Source organism: Didymosphaeria variabile, assembly GCF_027946475.1.
Source record: "Didymosphaeria variabile strain IMI 356815 chromosome Unknown scaffold_2, whole genome shotgun sequence".
NCBI classification, from domain to species: domain Eukaryota; kingdom Fungi; phylum Ascomycota; class Dothideomycetes; order Pleosporales; family Didymosphaeriaceae; genus Didymosphaeria; species Didymosphaeria variabile.
In genome coordinates, this window is record NW_026611621.1 from 4,035,274 (window position 1) to 4,053,947 (window position 18,674).

Genomic DNA, 18,674 nt, shown 5'->3' on the forward strand with positions numbered 1-18,674 from the left:
TGCAGTTATACGGCTGGACTGATTGACGTGCTACACGTCTAGAAACGTAGGAGATGACCTGATGGATGTGCCGTAGACCCGCCCACCGAAGCAAAGAAGTCGCTATACCAGGATAATCAGGCTTTAGTCTACCATCTAGCAAGCGGGAGGAACATACCTGCGTGCACCTCCACCAACAGGAGCCAAAGTCGTGTGGGGAAGTATGTGAGCGCTGGGGCACGTGGGACTGTCTTACTACCGTGGCGCACGATACATAACGATCGACGTCGGCACTAGGCTATCTCTTGCAGAATTGATCCATTAAAAGATACTGTGCCCAGAAAAGCCTCAAGCCATAGCGTAGGCTGGGATCAGTGGGTCATCGCAAGGTAGGAGACGTGCGACGGAGAAGCAGTCGCCAGGGCTGTAATCAGAAGAATAGAATCAATACGAAGGCATGAAAACAAGAGAAACTGCAGAGAACGAACAGCGTAGGCGTTGCGTCTCTGCGTTTGCGCGGGTGATAGCATATTGCACTGCAAAGTGATGTGGTGGTTGAGCCAATAAGATGGCGACGTTCGCCACGAGGTGCAGGAAGCCACGCCTGGGGACCGATGGCGGAGGACCACAAAAGGCAGGCAGCGCTGCAGGCGAAGAGCAGGTGTACACAGTCGACGTCGACGTACTGTTGTCCCCCATGCAAAACTTATCGTCCAGGTGGTGGCCCATGTGAATATGCTGCGCCATGTGATTCGGCGACCGACCCCCCTCCAACGGACGTCAACACAAAGCCGGAAGTTATACCCCTGAGGTGTGTCGCATGCCTCAAACATTGAAGCTTTTCTCTTCCAGACATGCTTCTTCAGAAGAATTGGCTCTTGCCTGGGCTCTGCCTTCTACGCACCATAGGCACAGGTGAGGAGGCTTCCGATGTCTTCGTGGGTTGTTCATTCCGTGACTCTCCTTGAAGACAATGAACCCTGCTCACACAGTGAACACTATCTTTCTCTTCTGCTAAAGCTCTGTTGCTCCAAAGGGCGACTCTAGCCTTGCGAAAGTGGTACGTACCCGATTCACTACCGCGATTGGCGATCAACGTCTCTTCTCGCGAAAGGTCCTCTTGGAGCAGGCTCGATACTATTACAATATGGAGCCTACCTGGATGCGCGAACATGGCTCTCCAAAATGCAGGCGCCTACTGCGAGGCAGCTTGGAAGTGTAGCCACGAGGACGGGTGTAACTGCTCATGTGAGTATGGCAACGGAGCGCAAAGACTTGTTGAATAGTATACGACTGTTATCAGGAGGGTCATCCAGGGCGCGCGATCGCCCTGTTGCTTAGACGAAGTCGGGTCCACCTGGGCATCATGGTAGGGGCGTGACTACCAAGGTACTCAAGCAGCATGGTGTTGTCGAGGCAGATCCGGGACTGGCCGGTGTGAGGTGACTACAGCTTCAGCCATCAAGCTCCGTCACCTTGTGTCACCCTCGGATAGGCGATGCGAATACAGAATGTGTACGAGTTCGACTCATGACCTTTCAGTCGTTGACAGTTCCTGCTGCACTCAGACGGAAGCATGCCCACTTGGCGGGATCTGCGGCGCAGCGACGGATACTTCGTTCGCTCGAGTCAGCTACAGCAATGCGACACTGATTAACGAGTCACGCCACGCCCAATCATTCGACCCCACCATCTTCACTGGCGTTCTTCTTGCTATATCTACCATCTCCTATCTTTACTTTCCTGTGATTGTCAAATCAGTGTACAGTGGCAATGCACTTATACGCTGATGCAGAGCACATGGCTTAAGCTTCGGCGAACTGTCCAACAAGAGGGTTCCGCCGTTGACATCACGGCCCAACGAGGGCCCACTCTGAGCCCGCTTCCTTGCACAAAAATTTCTGATGATGGAACTTTTCGCCAGATATTGCCATCGCACTGATTAATTCGGTATGCCGCTACGTGGTAGTATACTGTACCTAGCTCCGGTTTCCGTGTAAAGCTGAACGTTGCTATCCGTTGTCTGACTTCGATTTTGCACGCGCATAAGAAAGCGAATTTCCCTAAAATTTCGTGTTCTTATATTTGACCTCTGTACGCCTCGTTGACTGGCGAGCTTCTAGTCGGTCTTGGTTGTGACACGAGACGCTGTTAGACTACCGCCATGTCTACCCAGACTACTATCGAGTTAGGTTATGCGCCTGGACAACGAAGGCGCTCCTTTGTAGTAACAGAGGACTCACAGCCAAATGCCGGTGTACAACCACCAACGCCGGCAAGTATCGCCGCTCGCTCTTCCTACTTTCCCGATTTTCAGAAGAAACAAGTCAATTTCCAGACGAATCTTCCTAGGTCGGAGTCTTTGTCCTTCTTTCCTGCCGGCGCACAAACACCTGGAGCTTCGACCCCAGGCAATGAAACCCCACGAGGATGGATGAGTCCTACTGGAACTGCAACGCCTGGTTGGGCTACGCCACGTTCAACCTCAGCACGACCTCTTATCTTTTCAGAAGATGCCTACCCGGATATCGGTTCAATACGGACATGGAAGGGCACTCTCGTGCTCGTTGTTACATGCGGCGCCCAGCTTATGGACAACATCTTCATGACTGCAGTCAACCTCTCCCTACCAAAGGTTCAGAAGGATTTTGATGTCCCTTCAGCACAGCTGCAGTGGCTATTGTCTGCGTATACTCTTACGTTCGGTGGCTTCCTGCTGTTTTCGGGTGTATTAGCAGACCGTTATGGAAGACGGAACATCTTCGTCATCGGTATGCTATGGCTGTCAATCTGGACATTGGCCAACGGCTTCAGTCAGTCATTCATCCAGACCTCCATTTTCCGTGCGTTACAAGGAATCGGTGCAGCCATGACCGTGCCTTCGTCTATCGGTATCATCACCTCGCATTTCGTATCAAGCGAGCGTGTCGTAGCCCTGACTATGTTCGGCGCATCTGGTGCCGTTGGCTTTTCCGCTGGTCTTCTCTTCGGCGGTTTCATCACTGAGGCACTGGGATGGCGGTATATCTTCCGGATCGCTGTTGCAGTTACAGCACCGCTGGCTATTACCGGCTGGTTCATTCTGCCAAAGGATCGGAAGGAAGGCAGCTCAAAACCGAGTCTTGATATCCCCGGCGCTGCGCTATCGACCAGTGCGCTTATTCTGCTTTCGTTTGTTCTGTCTAGCGGCGGCGAGTACGGTTGGAACAAGGGCTACATCATCGCCATATTGATCATTTCGGTTGCCATGCTTGCTGTCTTCGTCTACATTGAGAAGAAGGTGAAGAACCCGATCATGCCGCTATCACTCTGGAAGATTAAGAGTTTCGCGCCGCTTTGGATTACTGGTTTTGGTGAGTAAACCAATATCATGAATTGGCCTAGGAGGAGGATGGCTAACAATGGCAGTGCTTTATGGGAGTTATCAAACGGTGATCTACTACGCCGTGCTGCAAGCTCAAGAGATCTCGAAACTCTCACCCGGTGCTACCGCCATCCGCTTCCTCCCTATGGGCGCATCAGGGTTTGCTACCAATATGGTTCTCGCCAAATGGATGAAGAAGATGAATGTGCGGTACCTCATGACGCTCGGCATGGTATTGACCGCTGCTTCCCCTGTACCAGCCAGTCTCATGCCTGCTGAGGATCCAAATTTGTAAGTTGAAAAGACGCTTCGTAGTACATGTACGCTGACAATATTTAGTTGGAAATATGTTATGCCAACGTCCGTCATGGTCGTCGTCGGAGTCTCCATTTGCTACATATGCATCACGAACATTATGCTTAGTGCTGTACCAATGAACGTCAAATCTCTCTGCGGAGGCTTGGTCAGTGTATTCATTAGTCTGCCTCTGTTGCTTCATACTGACTAGACGAACAGGTCAACACCGCATTTCAGATTGGATCGGGCGTCAGTCTCGCTCTGGCGGCTGCAGTCGTAGATGCTGTCGATATCAAGAAGGGACATTCGTTGGCCACTCAATACCAGACAGGTCTATTCTGCTGTATCGGCTTGGGCATCCTAGGACTTGTTGTTTCGCTAGTCGGTATGCGAGGGCTGAATACCAAAGTCAGTGGCGAGACGGTACATTAAGAGTCTAAGTCCTACCGTGCAGTCCTGCAACGACGACAGGGTGTGACACTACGCTCAGACGCTTTGATCCCAACAGTGAACCATTTTTTTAATTCAATAACAACGACATTCGTAATTCTTTCAGCAGAAAGGTCAAGCAGAAAGGCTAGCGCGTGGGATCTACAAGCAACGTCTGCATCATGTGGTCCGCAAATAAGCACTAAACTTACAACATCAACAGCCTCAAAAGAAGATATCCAACTATCACAATCATCATTTGTCGCAAAATGGACCCCGCCCGCATCAAAGCTCGCATCATTCCAGCCGATGGCCATCTTCCAAATGTGGAGCGCGATGCCCTGGAAGCTCATAGGATGCTCAAGTCCGGCGGAGTGGTCATCGTTCCCACAGACGTAGGCTACGGTTTGCTATCTGCAAGTGCAGAAGGTATAGATCGCGCTTTCGCGGCCAAACAACGCAGACCTGGACATACGCTCGGTATCGTAGGGACCTATCTGCAGCACAGTCAGCTACACGTGCTTTCAGACGATGCAGAAGAGCACCAACGCAGGTTGGAATTGACACATGTCTTGACGAGAGATATGGGTGCGACGCTGGGAATCGTGGGAAAACTACGAGCAGAACATCCACGGCTGCAGCAACTCAGCGCTGCGACTCTGGAGCGTTGCACGAAAGAGGGAAGCGTGGGTATTGCCGTGCCAGAGGGACCATTCCTCACCGAGCTTGGAAGACTGAACGACGAAGACGGTTTGTTAATGGTCGGAAGTAGTGCGAATCTCACAGGCCAAGGGCAGAAGTACCGCGTTGAAGATATCGAGCCTGAAGTTCTGGAGGCGGCTGATCTTATCGTGGACTATGGCTTGCAAAAATGGCAGCTTTATCGGAGACCTGGATCTAATTACGATTTCTACAACATGAGGCTGCTCAGGGTGGGAGCAAATTACGAAGTTTTCAGGGAACGGATGCGGAAGTGGGCAGGCGTGGAGCTGCCTGACGATCCGGAGCACAAGACTGATAGCGTGAAGCCAGTTGGTATCAGCATCAATGTGTAACAGGTCGCTTTCGATATGTCCTATCGAAGCTGAAATTCTTGTCGTTCGTTATCATAAATCATGTGGCGAATGGTGCACGCCCTAAGACGAACCATGGTTGGGAATGGATTCAACAACGTTGGACAGCGGTCTTCTAGGTATTGATTTTTGCACACCAATGTATTTAATTCACAAGAAGACACTTCTACGAACCATCACTCGTACATCATCTCAATCAAACAATTTTACTGTTTCCTCATCGTCACCAAGGATATAGCAACCGTAGATCTGCCTAACAGCACTTAACAGACTGGGAATCAAAACTTCTGTTAGCGCAGTAAGTTCGAAAGTCTCGATTGGCGCTGAAAATACTAAAATCCTTCAGCTGCAGCCTACCGAGACAGACGAAGCCTTCATCCAAGCGCTACTTAGGCGCTCCCTAGTATACTTCGCCTGCCGCATCGACGGTACCGTTGAGATAAACATCCTATTGCTATGACAACTCAGGACCATCTGACCAAGCTCCCAGAAGAGTTGATTCTGAGTATCATACGAGCCATACCATACCATAGAAGCCAGCCCGATGCGAAGGCAGCCTACCTAGCTATTTCGTCTTGTTGCAAGAAGTTGAATCGTATCGTAGCCGAAGCGCTTTACAAACATCATACTCACGCCTGGAACGAAGCTTCTGCCCATTTTGTCGATTTCATTTCTCGACGCTGCGAGGTAGCTTCGCACATTCAGGAGATCACGGAAATATGGCCAAAAATCATCAATCGAGGATGGACAAACTACGACTTCTCACGATCTTCCGAAATGATGAGAAATATTGAATGTACCCTTCACGACCTTGCAGTGTCACATCTGCACGATCGTCTATACATCCATGACATCGGTTCCAATATCTGTCTGGACCTGCAGATGCTACTCCTGGTGTGTCTGACTCCCAATCTCAAGAAGCTTTCGATCCGCAAGCCTTGGTGGAGACGCAGAGAAGAGGATAGCTGGCTCGGCTTGAGACTGGATTCTCGAGTTGTTGGGCATTGCGTGGCCACCCTAGTGCCTATACTTTGCGCGGCGGAGAATATAGTATTTGGCCGAGTGCATAGATTTTCTTGCCTGAGGACTTTGAGGATCGGTTCCCGGGATTACCGCAATTATAAGTTGCAATTGGATTCATCCATAATATCCTCCATATTACTGCTCCCTTCTCTGAGAGAGCTCATACTAGAAGAAGTCTGGGCCATCGATCCCAACGCCGCTTTCGGAGACTTCGGCGAAAATACATGGCAAGCTTCTGAAGGCACCTCTAATCTATCCAGTCTCCGATTATACTCATGTACAATCTCCGCCAGCGCTATATCCCAATTTGTTCTCTCGTGTAAATCACTGGAGACTCTCGTACTACCAGGTAATCTATGGAAGACGCGAGAAGCAGCGCACCTCCAACTATCTCCTATGCTGCGACACCATCAAACGAGTCTTCGAATCCTGCAGCTGACCGATGATCGAGCTGAAGAGGGTTCACTCCCTCCGCTCCAACACTTTCACCGGCTAGAATACCTTGAGTTCTACATGAGACGTCTCTTTGACGATGCCACTACATCGGGATCGCTAGAGCATCTCCTTCCACCGAGTCTCCACACTCTCGCACTTGTGCATGAAGAAGGACCTATGTTTCAAAAATTAGCGGATCGTCTTGAAAACATTCTGCAGGTCGTAGGTCCTCGATTGAACCATCTCCGGACCTTGGCCATTATCTTCCCGATATGTAGCCAAACCGTATTGGAGAAATGCGATCTTCTTCACAAAAATATTTGCAAGGTTCCAGTGCTGAAGCGACAGTTTGCAGCAAATGGGATTCAGTTGAAATGTGCCTTGGGCCTATGGGACTTTTGTAATAGGTTGTTCAATGTTGCTAGTCCTCTACACCGTGAGAAACCCTTCCCATTTCAGGTATTTGTACGAGGAGACACTGAAGCTGACTGTACCGTAGGGCCAGCATGGGACAGAATTCGCCAATCCCTTGAAACATCCTTTGAGTCACAAGGTGTAGCCCCGCAAAGTGCTCGAGAGATTGCATCAGACGTTATCCGTCATGTCTATCATTCGGAAGATATTACCGGTTCTCAGTTCCTGAACATCGAACCTCTGGATTTGGACATCAGCGAATTTTAACACGACGCCTAGGCTTACCTTAATACCGTTGAGACAATCAATGCCTACGCTGTTCAATCGGATTATGAAGGTCTGGATGTTATGGAGTTTAGCGATGCTTCGAACGATACCTTACCAAGAATGAAGACATCAGAGAGTCGGACTGCATGTACCATGAACGGCTGCAGAGTACCTAGGTAAGCTGGAAGACAATCACCCCGGTTCATACAGAAACCTAAAAGCTCGACCAGCCTGCCCAAATGCCTTTGTATCTGGTAGGTAAGTCGAGTGCGGTACCAAGGGAGACAATGGCGATGCTCAGTTTCCAGTTTGTTTATTCCTTATGCGTTTCTTAGATTGCTCCAAATCAAAGCAAACAGATCGAATTCACCTTGGCTAGGATAAATTTCAAGGATGAAACTTCCTATCTTGCGTATACGGTTTCGTTGCTTCGTCTGACAATGACAAACGCTATGGGTTTGATGAGCGGTGGTCCAAGCTTCAATGTATGACATCAGTGAATGGACATGTACCACCCTCATCGCTCGACCAGAATATGCATTCTTGACGATACCTAAGTCATCATTGTCGTTCTGATGAAAAAAGCGGCATCCTCGAGGTGTTGAGATGGAAGGACTGCAACAAAAATGGAAGGAGTTGTACGCGCAAATTCTACCGGCCATGGCAAAAGCCAAAGATAAGAAGCAGAACTGGCCAGTCCACCTCGATCACTGCTTCGCGCGCATTATACTGGATAATGCTGTCGGAAGGGACAAGCCATGGACGGAAGTCGTCAAGTCTCCGGCGATCAAGAACATGTCGGAGCAACAGCTGAAGGATGCAATCAAACTTGGCGAAGCGATTGCTGATGGGAGTGAGGACATTAATCCTCTCAATGAGCGAAGTCTGGAGCTTCGCGGCAAGAAAGGTCCCGGCAAAAAGCGCAAGTCAGAAGCTCAAGATGATGCTACGAGCAAGAAGACCAAGCGAAGCGAAAGTGGCAACATCTCGACCTACTTCCTACCATCACCAGCGTCGCCAAAGAAAGACGTCTCCCCTGAGGAGGCTCTCGCTACATCCCGTGATCTGGATATAGACGTACAGTTGTGAAGGATTGCTAATTCAAAACTCACACCATTTCGGAAGCAAACACTCGGCATGCTCTGCCAGATCCCTCGAGGGAGGTACAGCACATATCAAGCGATGTCCGATTATATCACCCTGACATCACACAAGACCTGCGCACGAGCAGTTGGAAATGCAATGAGGAACAACCCTTTTGCCCCAGAAGTGCCTTGTCATCGTATCTTGGCTGCAGATGGTACGCTTGGTGGATTCGGTGGACATTGGGGCGAGCAAGGCAAGTATGCTTCGCGAAAGCATGAGCTATTAGAGGAGGAGGGAGTCCGTTTCGATTCGAGAAATAAGGTGAAAGGTCCGCCCTTTCGAGAATTCTCGAAGATCCAGTAAGACCAAAATCCGACTTATGATCGCTTCTTGTCCACTGAGTGTTGTCCGCCAGGCTTGGATCCCGGCACGTGACCCTTCCAAAACCGGGAAGCGACGGTGCACCATGACGCTAACCTTGGAACCACTGGCGTCACCCGCCACAAGGAGTACATGACGATCATTCGTACTAGGCCGTCTTTCCATGCATTCCCGCTGCGGGACGTTCTCCGTGCCGCGACAGCTCCTACGTCATGCTCCATTGAAGCCTGGAAAAGAAGCTCTCTGCACATCTCTTCCCATTACTCAGTGCTGCAACTATCATACCACATCCTTATCCTTGCGCTAATCATACCTGATCCACTTGCAACACTTCGTGGATTGGTTTGCACATACCGTAACCATTCGTTATTATTGCCATAGTCAAAACGGCGCCTTCACGCTTCCCACTGCCCAACCGCCGCGCCGTCGCTTCTCTCGCCCTCGTCTCTGTGCTCTCCGCTATAGAGAAGCAACGCAAGGCGAAAGCAGATCGAGACAAAGAGAGCGACTTCGCGGCGCAAGATATGTCCGGCGAACTTCAAACGATACCTGCGCGACATGGCGTGGCTACTTTCGTACCGAGGGGCAGGACGATTAAGATCATCAACACCTATGGGAAGCAGGTGGTTAGTACATGGGCGTTTGGGCTGGCTGCACCACCTGAGGAGGGCGAAGAGGAGGAAGACGAGCAGGAGCTTGAGGGCCAGGTGGACGAGTTGAAGGAGGAGTTGAGTAAAGGAGAAGAGCAGGGAAAGGATGCTGAAGACGATGTGATGGATGGAGAGGCTAAGAAGGTCAGCGACGAAGGTTCCGACTCTAGCAAGAAAGAAGACGCGTCACAGGAGGAGAAGGCCGACAATTCTGAGAAGAAGGACAGCGAAGGTGCAGATGATCCTCCCGAGCAAGCGCCCGATGAAGCTGAGACCGCTAAGTCCGCCGGAAAGAAGCCTGAGAAGCGAACGTGGTCCTCATACCTCCCTTCCATTCCTTATCGCAATAAAAACCAAAACCAGAATAAGACTGACGCCCAAGCGAAACAAAACGAAAGGGTCGAGAAAGCACAGAATGAGGCGACTTCGAAGAAATGGTCGTCATACCTACCTACCGGAAAGGGCTTCTCAAGCTATGTGCCCAATCTTCAGATGCCAGATACCCAAGGTGTAGTCAGCGCGTTCAAGTCGAGCAATAGCTGGGACCCGAACAAGAGCTACGCTGAGCAACTGTACGACTTTTCAAAGACACCCGTGGGTGCAGGTACACTAGCTGGTATGTCCACGCATGTTTTCCTATCATCACCGTTCGAGCTACGTGACTAACTTGACATAATCTAGCCGCCAGCGGTTCCGGCACAGCGTCGTCGCTTTACGCTGCGTACAATGCCTACGCCCAGATGAATCCCTCAAAGAACAATCAGCCTCCTATGGAATACCTGTCCCTCCCTCACACCCGCGCCGCAACACATCGCCTCGTTCCTGAGCTCAATGATACTCTCCTAACCAATCTCCGTAATCCCCTCATGACTCTCGTAGAAGATACTTCACCAGGCGCACACGACACCCTGACCGCTGCCTGCGACGCAAATATGTACGCTGCGCTTGGTGTTGATAAGCCCGAAGAGCACGGCAGCTGCGCCGAGAATCTCGTGCTCGCACTCCGTGAGGTCAACGAAAAGGCCGGCCTGAAAGGCACGAAAGCCATTGGCGCAGACATCACGGTCAATATCGCGCCCACACCATTGCATCTCTTCATGAACGCTCCTTTACAGCTCGATTCGAGCGCGCAAGCCGAAGGCTCAGGCGCCAAAGGCGCAAAGCTTCAAGTTGAGGAACCGAAGTGCAAGAAACGGAGCTACGTCCGTTTCCGCGCTGAGCGGGACATCGTCGTTGTGCTGAGCGCTTGTCCCAACGAAGTTGGGCATCAAAACGGCGGGAAGTGCATGGCGGCTAACTTCATGGTTGAGGAACCTGAGGAGGAACCTTCTGCTTCGTCGTCTTCAGTCAAGAATAGAAAGGGTGTGCCAAAGAAGCTGGACGCGACGAAGAAGAGAAGTGGAGAGGGAGGGGAGAAAAAGGCGACGGTCATGTCCAAGCTAAGAGGCGGACCCCAAAAGCCTGCTGCAGTGAAGAAGTCTGCAGAGAGGAAGATCAGTGACGACGATGATCCGCCGGAGTCGGCGTTACCTGAGGAGGAACCGAAGAAGGAAGAGGTAAAGCGTAAAGCTGTCCCCAACCAAGACAAAAAGCCAGAGGCTTCGTCGTCCTCAAAAACAGAAGAGACCAAATCGCAAGAAACTTCCAAAGCAGATGAAGAGAAGCCAGACGAGACCCCTAAGGCGAAGAAGAAACCCAAGAAGCTCGAACGACGCACTGCCACCCCCAAGAACGAGGCGTCGTAAACCAAACTCGCTTGACATTATTGTTCTGCTTTCTAGGAAAGCCGCAATCCCGGTGCTGATTAAACGAATGGTTGTCTCTATTTGTTCTCGGATCACGGCCGTCTAGGCTAAAGTGATACCCTGTCCCCTGGAACGGTCTTCATAATGTACAGACGTCGGTTCTGGGTAATCTTTGTTAGGAGATGTAGGGGTTTGGCAGTGCGTTATCCGATGCTGTACTATTATTAGTTCTCTACTCGTACGACATTCCGTACGGGTTACCCTGGCTTTAACGTTTTTCGAGTTGCGAGAGTTCATGCAATGTACATTTTTCAGCAATTCGGAACCACATAATGAAATTTACTTCTAGCGAGCGTGACAAACAGCTAGCTCAATTGAAAGAAACCTTCCCGCACCCTCCCACTGGTATCATCTCACCTATGCGCAATCTCCACACGGCACACAAGTATACGTCGGACACCCGACAATTATAGTCGCCGTACTCGTTGTGCATACGCTCTCCGTAGCCGTGTGCTTCCAGCTCGGCTTCGCAACTGTCGTGAGCGTCACAATCGTCTTCTCGATCTCCCTGGCCTCTACCGCCTGTGCTGCACCCACCTTGCAGCTGACGAGGTTGTCCGGGCATGTGGGCGGGACGCACGGCGGGACGATGGTTTTCGTGACTGTGGGACAGGCGCTGGGCACAGATGACGGGATGTACTCCGTGCTGGTGAGAGTTGGGGGAGTCTGTGTTACAAAGGTTGTGTGGTGCTTGTCATCGTCGCGCTTGCCCCAGCTGATGTACGCAGAAGAAGGCGCTACTGGTGGAAGGCCGAAGGAGAAGGTCGGGAAGCCGAGGCCGTATGTAGGCAGCTGCGCTTCGGCACCGCGCTTGCCCCATGAGATAGACGGAGTGGGCTTGACAAGGGTGATCTGGTCGCTGGGAGTCGGAGCAGGGGGGAAAACCTCTGTGGGATCATCGCCTTCTTGTCGCTTGCCCCATGAGATCCATGCTTTAGTGGTGGTCTTTGGTGGCTTCGGTACCCGGACAGATGCGGTTGGCTTGCCTAGACCATACGACGGTGCAGTGGCAGCTTCCTCGCGCTTGCCCCAGCTGAAGGAAACCTGCGGAGGCTGAATGCCGATTGAGTTGGGTGGGGTGAATACGGGGGGAGCTGGAAAACTAATAGGGTTTTCCGTTTCTTCTGGATCTTCTGGGAAATCAGGGAAATCGGTGGGCTCTGGGTCTTCGTCTTCCTGTCGCTTGCCCCAGCTAACGGAAGCGCTCACATAACCGTGTGTGGATGTGTAAGCTGGCGGCCACCATGGCCACCACGACGGCGTACTGGTCGTCTTCGGGGGCCGAAGATCCCAGGTGATTGAGTAAGATGGAGAATCCTGCCTTTTATTCCAGCTTACAGAGGCACTTACGAAACCCTTAGTCGACGTTTTAGCTGTCGGCCTTGGAGGCCATGGCTTCTTCGTAGTTTTTGGCGGCTTCGGTCCATCCCATGAAATCGAGTAGCTCGGTGGGTGGAGACTAATGATGTTGGTTGGAGACGGCTGAGGGTCCTCTGGATCCTCCGGATCTTCAGGCTCTGGCGCTTCTGTAGGTACGGAAGGGCCGTCCCAGCTAACGGTAGCTGATGGCTGACCCAAAGAGATTTCGTCGCTGGGTGTCGGCGCAGGGTACTCGGGCTCTTCTGGGTCTTCTGGGTCTTCTGGGTCATCGGTCGTCACAGGCAGTGGAGCATCCCAGCTAATCGAATAATGTGGTGGGCCAATACCAAATTGAGCCTCAGGCACGGCAGCAGGAATCGCGCGTATGCTTTCGAGGTCAGTGACGATTCCCAACATCCCGAGTGGCTTGCTGACCTTGTAACAAGACCTAGTAAAGCAAGCACGACATTCCGTGCAGGCGCCATGATGAACCGCTTAGCTTTTTAGATCGAAAGCAGGCGCTGATCTACATACCCTCAGGCCAGCGAGACCTGTTGATGTTATATGACGTTCGACTGCCGCCATCCGTAGGTCACACAACCCAAGTACTATACAACAAATGAAAGATACGAAATGCCCAACTCAATTGTCGTGTTTCTGAGCTTTCCTTCACATGTCACAGATGGAAAATTTGCATTACGGTCCGTGGAGAGGCAAGCGGCTTCTGTTCCTGGTTCTAGGTCCAGCGGTGCATCTCGAGCCGCAGCTCAGGGAAGCTTGCTACGTGAGAACCGCGATGATGCTTGGTCGTGGCTTGATTGGAAGACCTATATTTAGTTGTAGTTCCGATGACAGAAACTAAACGAGAAAGTGATTCGACAAAATGGACACGAAGACTGGAAAAATAGAGTGTGGGTTGTATACGTATATTGCTGTATATTTTACGAGACTGCGCGAGCGACGCGGCTGCAGCCAAGCAATGTCGTGACTGGGGTTGAGCGTTGGCGAGCTGTAGGGCAAGATCGAAGCCCACGCTGCTTCATGAGCGTCCACAACTTCCTGTATCTGTCGGAGAACGATCTAGAACCTCTGAAGGCTCATTTTCAGCCGTCCTATAGTCGCAGAAGGTTTCCTAACGGAATGAAGATGCCCTATTCGGCAACGCGTTCGTATAGTTACTTACGAATCCCCGCAATAGACATCTGCCAACGACAGATTCGCTCTAGTAGTTTTTTCTGAAGCTCCTGCATGGATAAAGCTGGGGCCTGATGAGACGACTGCTAACTGCGACTGCAATCGGTTCCTCCATGTATGGCACGCTCAACTTGACCAACGCAATTGTCAATCATCGAGTTGATCGTTGTGTAGTCCGGCCGCGCCTGACTGGATCGACTTTGCGAGTAGGTAGCTAGAGGTTATAGATGCGTGCTACACGGGACGAGTGAAGAGTAGTAGCTTGTCCTCAAAGCCAGTCGCTCAAAATTGCTTACCTGTCAGCAAAATTTATGCCACAGGCAGTGCAGGTATGCTCTTAGATGGAAGAGATACCGTTCACAACATAGGTCAAGTTGTTTTTTCAACAGGTGGGGAGAGCAGCATATCGAGCGGCCACCTGCGTATCGCGCGAATGCTAAGCTTATCCCGATGTCCAGCGCGATACATCTCTGTCCCAGTCCAAGCGATCATCGCTGCGTTGTCCGAGCAGAGGTTTGGCGGAGGAAAGACAACTATTACGTCGCCATACCCGTGGGCAGTGAGTTTACTGGCGAGCACATAGCGAAGGTAGTAATTGGCGCCCACGCCACCAGCCACAACAACGGTTGTCGCGGGAGTGGACTGTAGCGCAAGTACCAAGCGTGCAGCAATGTGTTCGAATGCTGCGCGCATGGAGAATTCGGCCATGTCTCGTCGTTCCTCCAGGCTAATGTCGTCAGCTGAACGTTCTATATTGGTGAGTTTGCCGGTCGACTGAACGTGTTGATAACGCACAGCGCGTTCCACAGCGGTCATCAGGCCCGAAAAGCTCATTTCCAAGTTTTTGTTCTTCGACCCGCCTCCTGCTCTGGCAAGTGGTTGGTTGAAGGCCCATCCCCACTTAGTCACGTTCCGCTGCATTTCTTCCTCGTGATTTTTCGGAACCCGATACTCATATTGCGACTCGAACCGCCGACAGAATTCACTGGCGGTGAACGATGATTCATGGCGATGAGCAACACAGTCTTGCGGGAAAGCAAATTGCTCCAGAAGCGCACCGTACATGGTACCGCCGGCTTTTTGCAATATCTCACGCGGAAGCACGATGCGTGCTATCTTGTCCAAACACTCCCCAACCGCAACGTCACTCGTGCTTGCCAATATGTCGTGCTTAATAAGCGTAGCCGAATGTATGAGGAGTGTATGGCCGCCCGAGGCGAGAATGGATAGGAATGGAAAGTTCGGCGTGGCAGCAATTTCTTCTTCGGTTCTGTGGGGTGTAACTTCCCATGCGGACGAGAGGTTTTCTGCTGCATCGAGGGCCGCCACCAAGCGCGGTGTCAATGCATGAGCTTGCATGTGATGAACGCCGACAAGCGGTATCTAAAAGGCATGAGTGTCAGTGCGTCGGCGTATCTCAAGCAACTCTACTCGCCTTCCAAGCTGCAGCGAGGCCCTTTGCTGTGTCGAGTCCAGTGAACAAGTTTGAGCGCATGCCAGGTCCCCGAGTGACTGACACAAAGTCCGGTTTCCTCTTCTTTCCGGGAAGCCTCTTGATTGCTTCGGTCACTAGGTTGGCGAGATTCTCCTGATGTGACTCGAGTGCGGCGAGCGGATGGACGCCGTTAAAGGCTGCATTGTTGGAAGTGACCTTCTCGTGGAAGTGCAGCTGAGCTAGGGTCGTGGCAGGATCTTCCAACGTCTTTGTTTCGAGGACCGCTACAGAGGTGTCGTCGCAAGACGTCTCGATAGCTAGAGTCACGAAACGTCGTGCGCGCGATGGTGGACGAGCGAGGGTTGGGCGGAAGACGCCATAATTGGCAAACAGGGGCACGCGCATCGGCTCACCTGTGCAGATGATCGGTCAGTAAGAAAGGCGCCGAGTTATGACTGGCCTTACTATCACATCTCGCAGGAGGTGAATCAGTCACACGCAGGAGAAGACTGACGCGTAAAAAGCGGTGGACCCTGAAAGCACGAGCCACTCTACCACCAGTGACGTACCTCAACAACCGCGTGTGGGACGAACACCCAACACTCACAACACTGCAAAAAGGGCCTACAACTACAATGCAGTCTACGCCACACAGAAACCCCTATGGCTGACGTCAAGAAAGAGACCGACGGGCCGCAGCCCGACTCCGTCGACGGATTTAATACCGCTCTGCTTCCCGACTTCGACAACGATTTCGTAACGGACGAAGACTTCGCCGAATTTACGAAAGCGTTGCAAGCTCCAGAGACCTCGCCGTCGACCGAAGACCTTACAGTACCACAACCCGAACAGCAAAAGTTCATTACAGCACTCAACGATTGGAGACCTGTACATCAAAGGGTGAAGAAGCGGCGAGGAAAGTCCAAGAAGGCACCGCGTCGGGGCAAGGACGAGTCCCGCGAGGGCATCTTCTACGAGGTGCTCAAATACCCGCTGCTCATTCTTGTCTTTGGGTGGCTAGCCTTCTTAAGTATTGCCTACGTTCTTACCCGTTTCTACATCTATGCGTACGAACATTCGGTGACATGGCGCGGGCGTCGCCAACGGCTGCGGCGTCAACTGCAGGATGCGAAAACTTATGAAGATTGGATAAAGGGGGCTAAGGAGCTGGATGCATATTTGGGCAACGATGCTTGGAAGGAAAGGCCAGATTATGCATATTATGACAGCAAGACGATACACAGGGTGCATCAGCAGATGGCAAGGCTGAGGCAGAAAGCCGAAGTGGAGGAGCAGGGAGGGAGCACGAGTCAGCAAAAAGCGGCAGATGAGCTACGAAGTCTGCTCGAGGCCTGCATCAAGAACAACTTCGCCGGAATGGAGAATCCTCGTTTATGGTCGGAGACGTACTATGGCACCAAGAACCTTCTTCAAGATTTCACCGATGAGTCAGAAAAGTCACTGTCTTTCCTTCTGAAAACGTCCCAGCTCAGTCAGGAGAATAAGAGGGCCATGTTCAAGCATTTGAGCACCAACTTCGGACGCACCGCCCTGTGTCTTTCAGGCGGTGCGACTTTCGCTTACTACCACTTTGGTGTAGCAAAAGCTCTCCTAGATGCAGGACTCATGCCGGAGGTCATTACGGGAACTTCAGGAGGAGCGCTTGTCGCGGGTTTGCTAGGTACTAGGACTGATGACGAGCTGAAGAAGCTGCTTGTCCCTGCCTTGGCAAACCGTATCACCGCATGCCACGATACCTTTTGGGTCTGGTTCAAGAGATGGCGCCAGACCGGGGCCCGGTTCGACAGCGTCGACTGGGCCAAGCGTTGTGCGTGGTTCACTAGAGGAAGCATGACCTTTAAGGAAGCATATCAGAGGACTGGTCGCATACTCAACGTTTCTTGCGTCCCGAGCGACCCTCATTCTCCCACCATTCTCGCTAACTACCTAACGGCACCCGACTGCGTGATATGGTCAGCAGTGCTTGCCAGTGCGGCAGTACCCGGTATCCTTAATCCTGTCGTACTAATGAAGAAGAACAATGACGGCACTTTATCACCTTACTCCTTTGGCCACAAATGGAAAGATGGCAGCTTGCGGACTGATATACCTCTCAAGGCGCTCAATCTGCACTTCAACGTCCGCTTCTCCATCGTCAGTCAAGTGAACCCACACATCAACATATTCTTTTTCTCTTCTCGCGGGACCGTTGGCCGTCCAGTCACTCATCGACGAGGACGCGGGTGGCGAGGCGGCTTCATCGGATCCGCTCTCGAGCAGTACATCAAGCTTGACCTCCAAAAATGGCTAAAAGTACTGCGTCATCTAGAACTGCTCCCCCGGCCACTTGGGCAAGACTGGAGCGAGATCTGGCTGCAGCGCTTCAGTGGCACCATCACCATCTGGCCAAAGACCATTCCTTCAGACTTCATGTACATATTGACAGACCCTACGCCCGAACGTCTGGCGCGCATGATACATGTCGGTCAACAGTGCACATTCCCAAAGCTCAAATTCGTCGCTAATCGCGCAAAATTGGAGCATGTCATACAACAAGGTCGGCGACAGTTCCGTCCCAGGAGCGGCCATGACGGTGGCTTCGTATCTGTTCTCTCAGAAGATGACCTCCAAAGCCTCCTCAAACGCTCGAAGAATGACCCGTCCGAAAACGCTGCTCCATATCCCCTCTCCGGCTCAGAATCATCTTCCAGCGCCGGACTTTCGCGACCTGGGTCGCCCGTCGACCTCCCACTGGGATTCTCCTTCTCGACGAAGCACAAGAAGGTGCCACCACATCTGACTACAGGTACAGACCAGGGTCCAAGTAAACCAACAATGCCCGGAAGCCCCTCCCTCGGTAAGCGCCTTACCGGCTGGTGGTCTTCGCTCTCACCTCGAGACGCAAACACACCAGTTGCTTCGTCTTCGTCTAAACTACGCGCCCGATCTCGCAACAAACGATCTGTCTCCCCACCCGCCGCCTCGCCTCACGCGAATTTCCGTCCAAACTCGATGATCGAGCTCCGCCCATCACAGCACGTACTGCAGCCTTCAGGGTCCGCATCGCCGAATCGGAGCGGTAATCTGTTCAAAGAGCTAAGGAGACAGAGCCGGGTCTTCGTAGATGATCACTCTGATGATGGCGAGGCTCTGGCTGACTTTGGTGATGCAGGGAAGAGGTATGATGGTGCCGATGACGAGGCAGGTGACGAAGCAGGGCTGGAAGATTATGTGGGGGACGACGAAGATGAAGGCGAGCATGGGCGTGAAGTTCAGTCACTTGGAGTGGGGCTTGGGCTTGAGGGAAGGGCCGTGGGCTAGTAGGTTATAGAATTCTTGATCAATGCATGTATACTTATTATTTCTTTAGCGGGTTAAGCATGAAATTGGGGTGCATTTCATGGGAGCATATCAAGATCGAGAAGGTCTTGCCAGATTCGCTACGTGGGGTATCTAAAGTGCTGAAAAGTGCTGAAAAGAGCT

The 18,674-nt window shown here is 51.8% G+C and overlaps 8 protein-coding genes across 8 annotated transcripts; 6 read left to right on the forward strand and 2 right to left on the reverse strand.

Moving 5' to 3' along the window:
• Window positions 1-2,143: 2,143 nt before the first annotated feature.
• On the forward strand, window positions 2,144-3,340 carry N0V89_003038 (uncharacterized protein; the record flags this gene model as incomplete). The annotated part of the gene is made up of 1 exon (XM_056211841.1): window positions 2,144-3,340. The coding sequence occupies one exon, from the start codon at window positions 2,144-2,146 to the stop codon at window positions 3,338-3,340; it is 1,197 nt and encodes a 398-aa protein (XP_056075314.1).
• Window positions 3,341-3,380: 40 nt separating this feature from the next.
• Window positions 3,381-4,072, forward strand: N0V89_003039 (uncharacterized protein; the record flags this gene model as incomplete). The annotated part of the gene is made up of 3 exons (XM_056211842.1): window positions 3,381-3,634; window positions 3,683-3,806; window positions 3,860-4,072. The coding sequence occupies 3 exons, from the start codon at window positions 3,381-3,383 to the stop codon at window positions 4,070-4,072; spliced, it is 591 nt and encodes a 196-aa protein (XP_056075315.1).
• A 266-nt stretch (window positions 4,073-4,338) lies between these two features.
• On the forward strand, window positions 4,339-5,124 carry N0V89_003040 (uncharacterized protein; the record flags this gene model as incomplete). The annotated part of the gene is made up of 1 exon (XM_056211843.1): window positions 4,339-5,124. The coding sequence occupies one exon, from the start codon at window positions 4,339-4,341 to the stop codon at window positions 5,122-5,124; it is 786 nt and encodes a 261-aa protein (XP_056075316.1).
• Window positions 5,125-7,887: 2,763 nt separating this feature from the next.
• On the forward strand, window positions 7,888-8,370 carry N0V89_003041 (uncharacterized protein; the record flags this gene model as incomplete). The annotated part of the gene is made up of 1 exon (XM_056211844.1): window positions 7,888-8,370. The coding sequence occupies one exon, from the start codon at window positions 7,888-7,890 to the stop codon at window positions 8,368-8,370; it is 483 nt and encodes a 160-aa protein (XP_056075317.1).
• A 93-nt stretch (window positions 8,371-8,463) lies between these two features.
• On the forward strand, window positions 8,464-11,143 carry N0V89_003042 (uncharacterized protein; the record flags this gene model as incomplete). The annotated part of the gene is made up of 3 exons (XM_056211845.1): window positions 8,464-8,695; window positions 9,130-10,014; window positions 10,080-11,143. The coding sequence occupies 3 exons, from the start codon at window positions 8,464-8,466 to the stop codon at window positions 11,141-11,143; spliced, it is 2,181 nt and encodes a 726-aa protein (XP_056075318.1).
• A 232-nt stretch (window positions 11,144-11,375) lies between these two features.
• On the reverse strand, window positions 11,376-12,979 carry N0V89_003043 (uncharacterized protein; the record flags this gene model as incomplete). Its single annotated transcript, XM_056211846.1, has 2 exons — window positions 11,376-11,405; window positions 11,639-12,979. 2 exons carry the CDS (start codon window positions 12,977-12,979, stop codon window positions 11,376-11,378), a joined length of 1,371 nt encoding a protein of 456 aa, XP_056075319.1.
• Window positions 12,980-14,125: 1,146 nt separating this feature from the next.
• Window positions 14,126-15,596, reverse strand: QRI7 (Mitochondrial tRNAs modification protein; the record flags this gene model as incomplete). The annotated part of the gene is made up of 2 exons (XM_056211847.1): window positions 14,126-15,139; window positions 15,183-15,596. The coding sequence occupies 2 exons, from the start codon at window positions 15,594-15,596 to the stop codon at window positions 14,126-14,128; spliced, it is 1,428 nt and encodes a 475-aa protein (XP_056075320.1).
• A 258-nt stretch (window positions 15,597-15,854) lies between these two features.
• Window positions 15,855-18,512, forward strand: N0V89_003045 (uncharacterized protein; the record flags this gene model as incomplete). The annotated part of the gene is made up of 1 exon (XM_056211848.1): window positions 15,855-18,512. One exon carries the CDS (start codon window positions 15,855-15,857, stop codon window positions 18,510-18,512), a length of 2,658 nt encoding a protein of 885 aa, XP_056075321.1.
• Window positions 18,513-18,674: the final 162 nt, after the last annotated feature.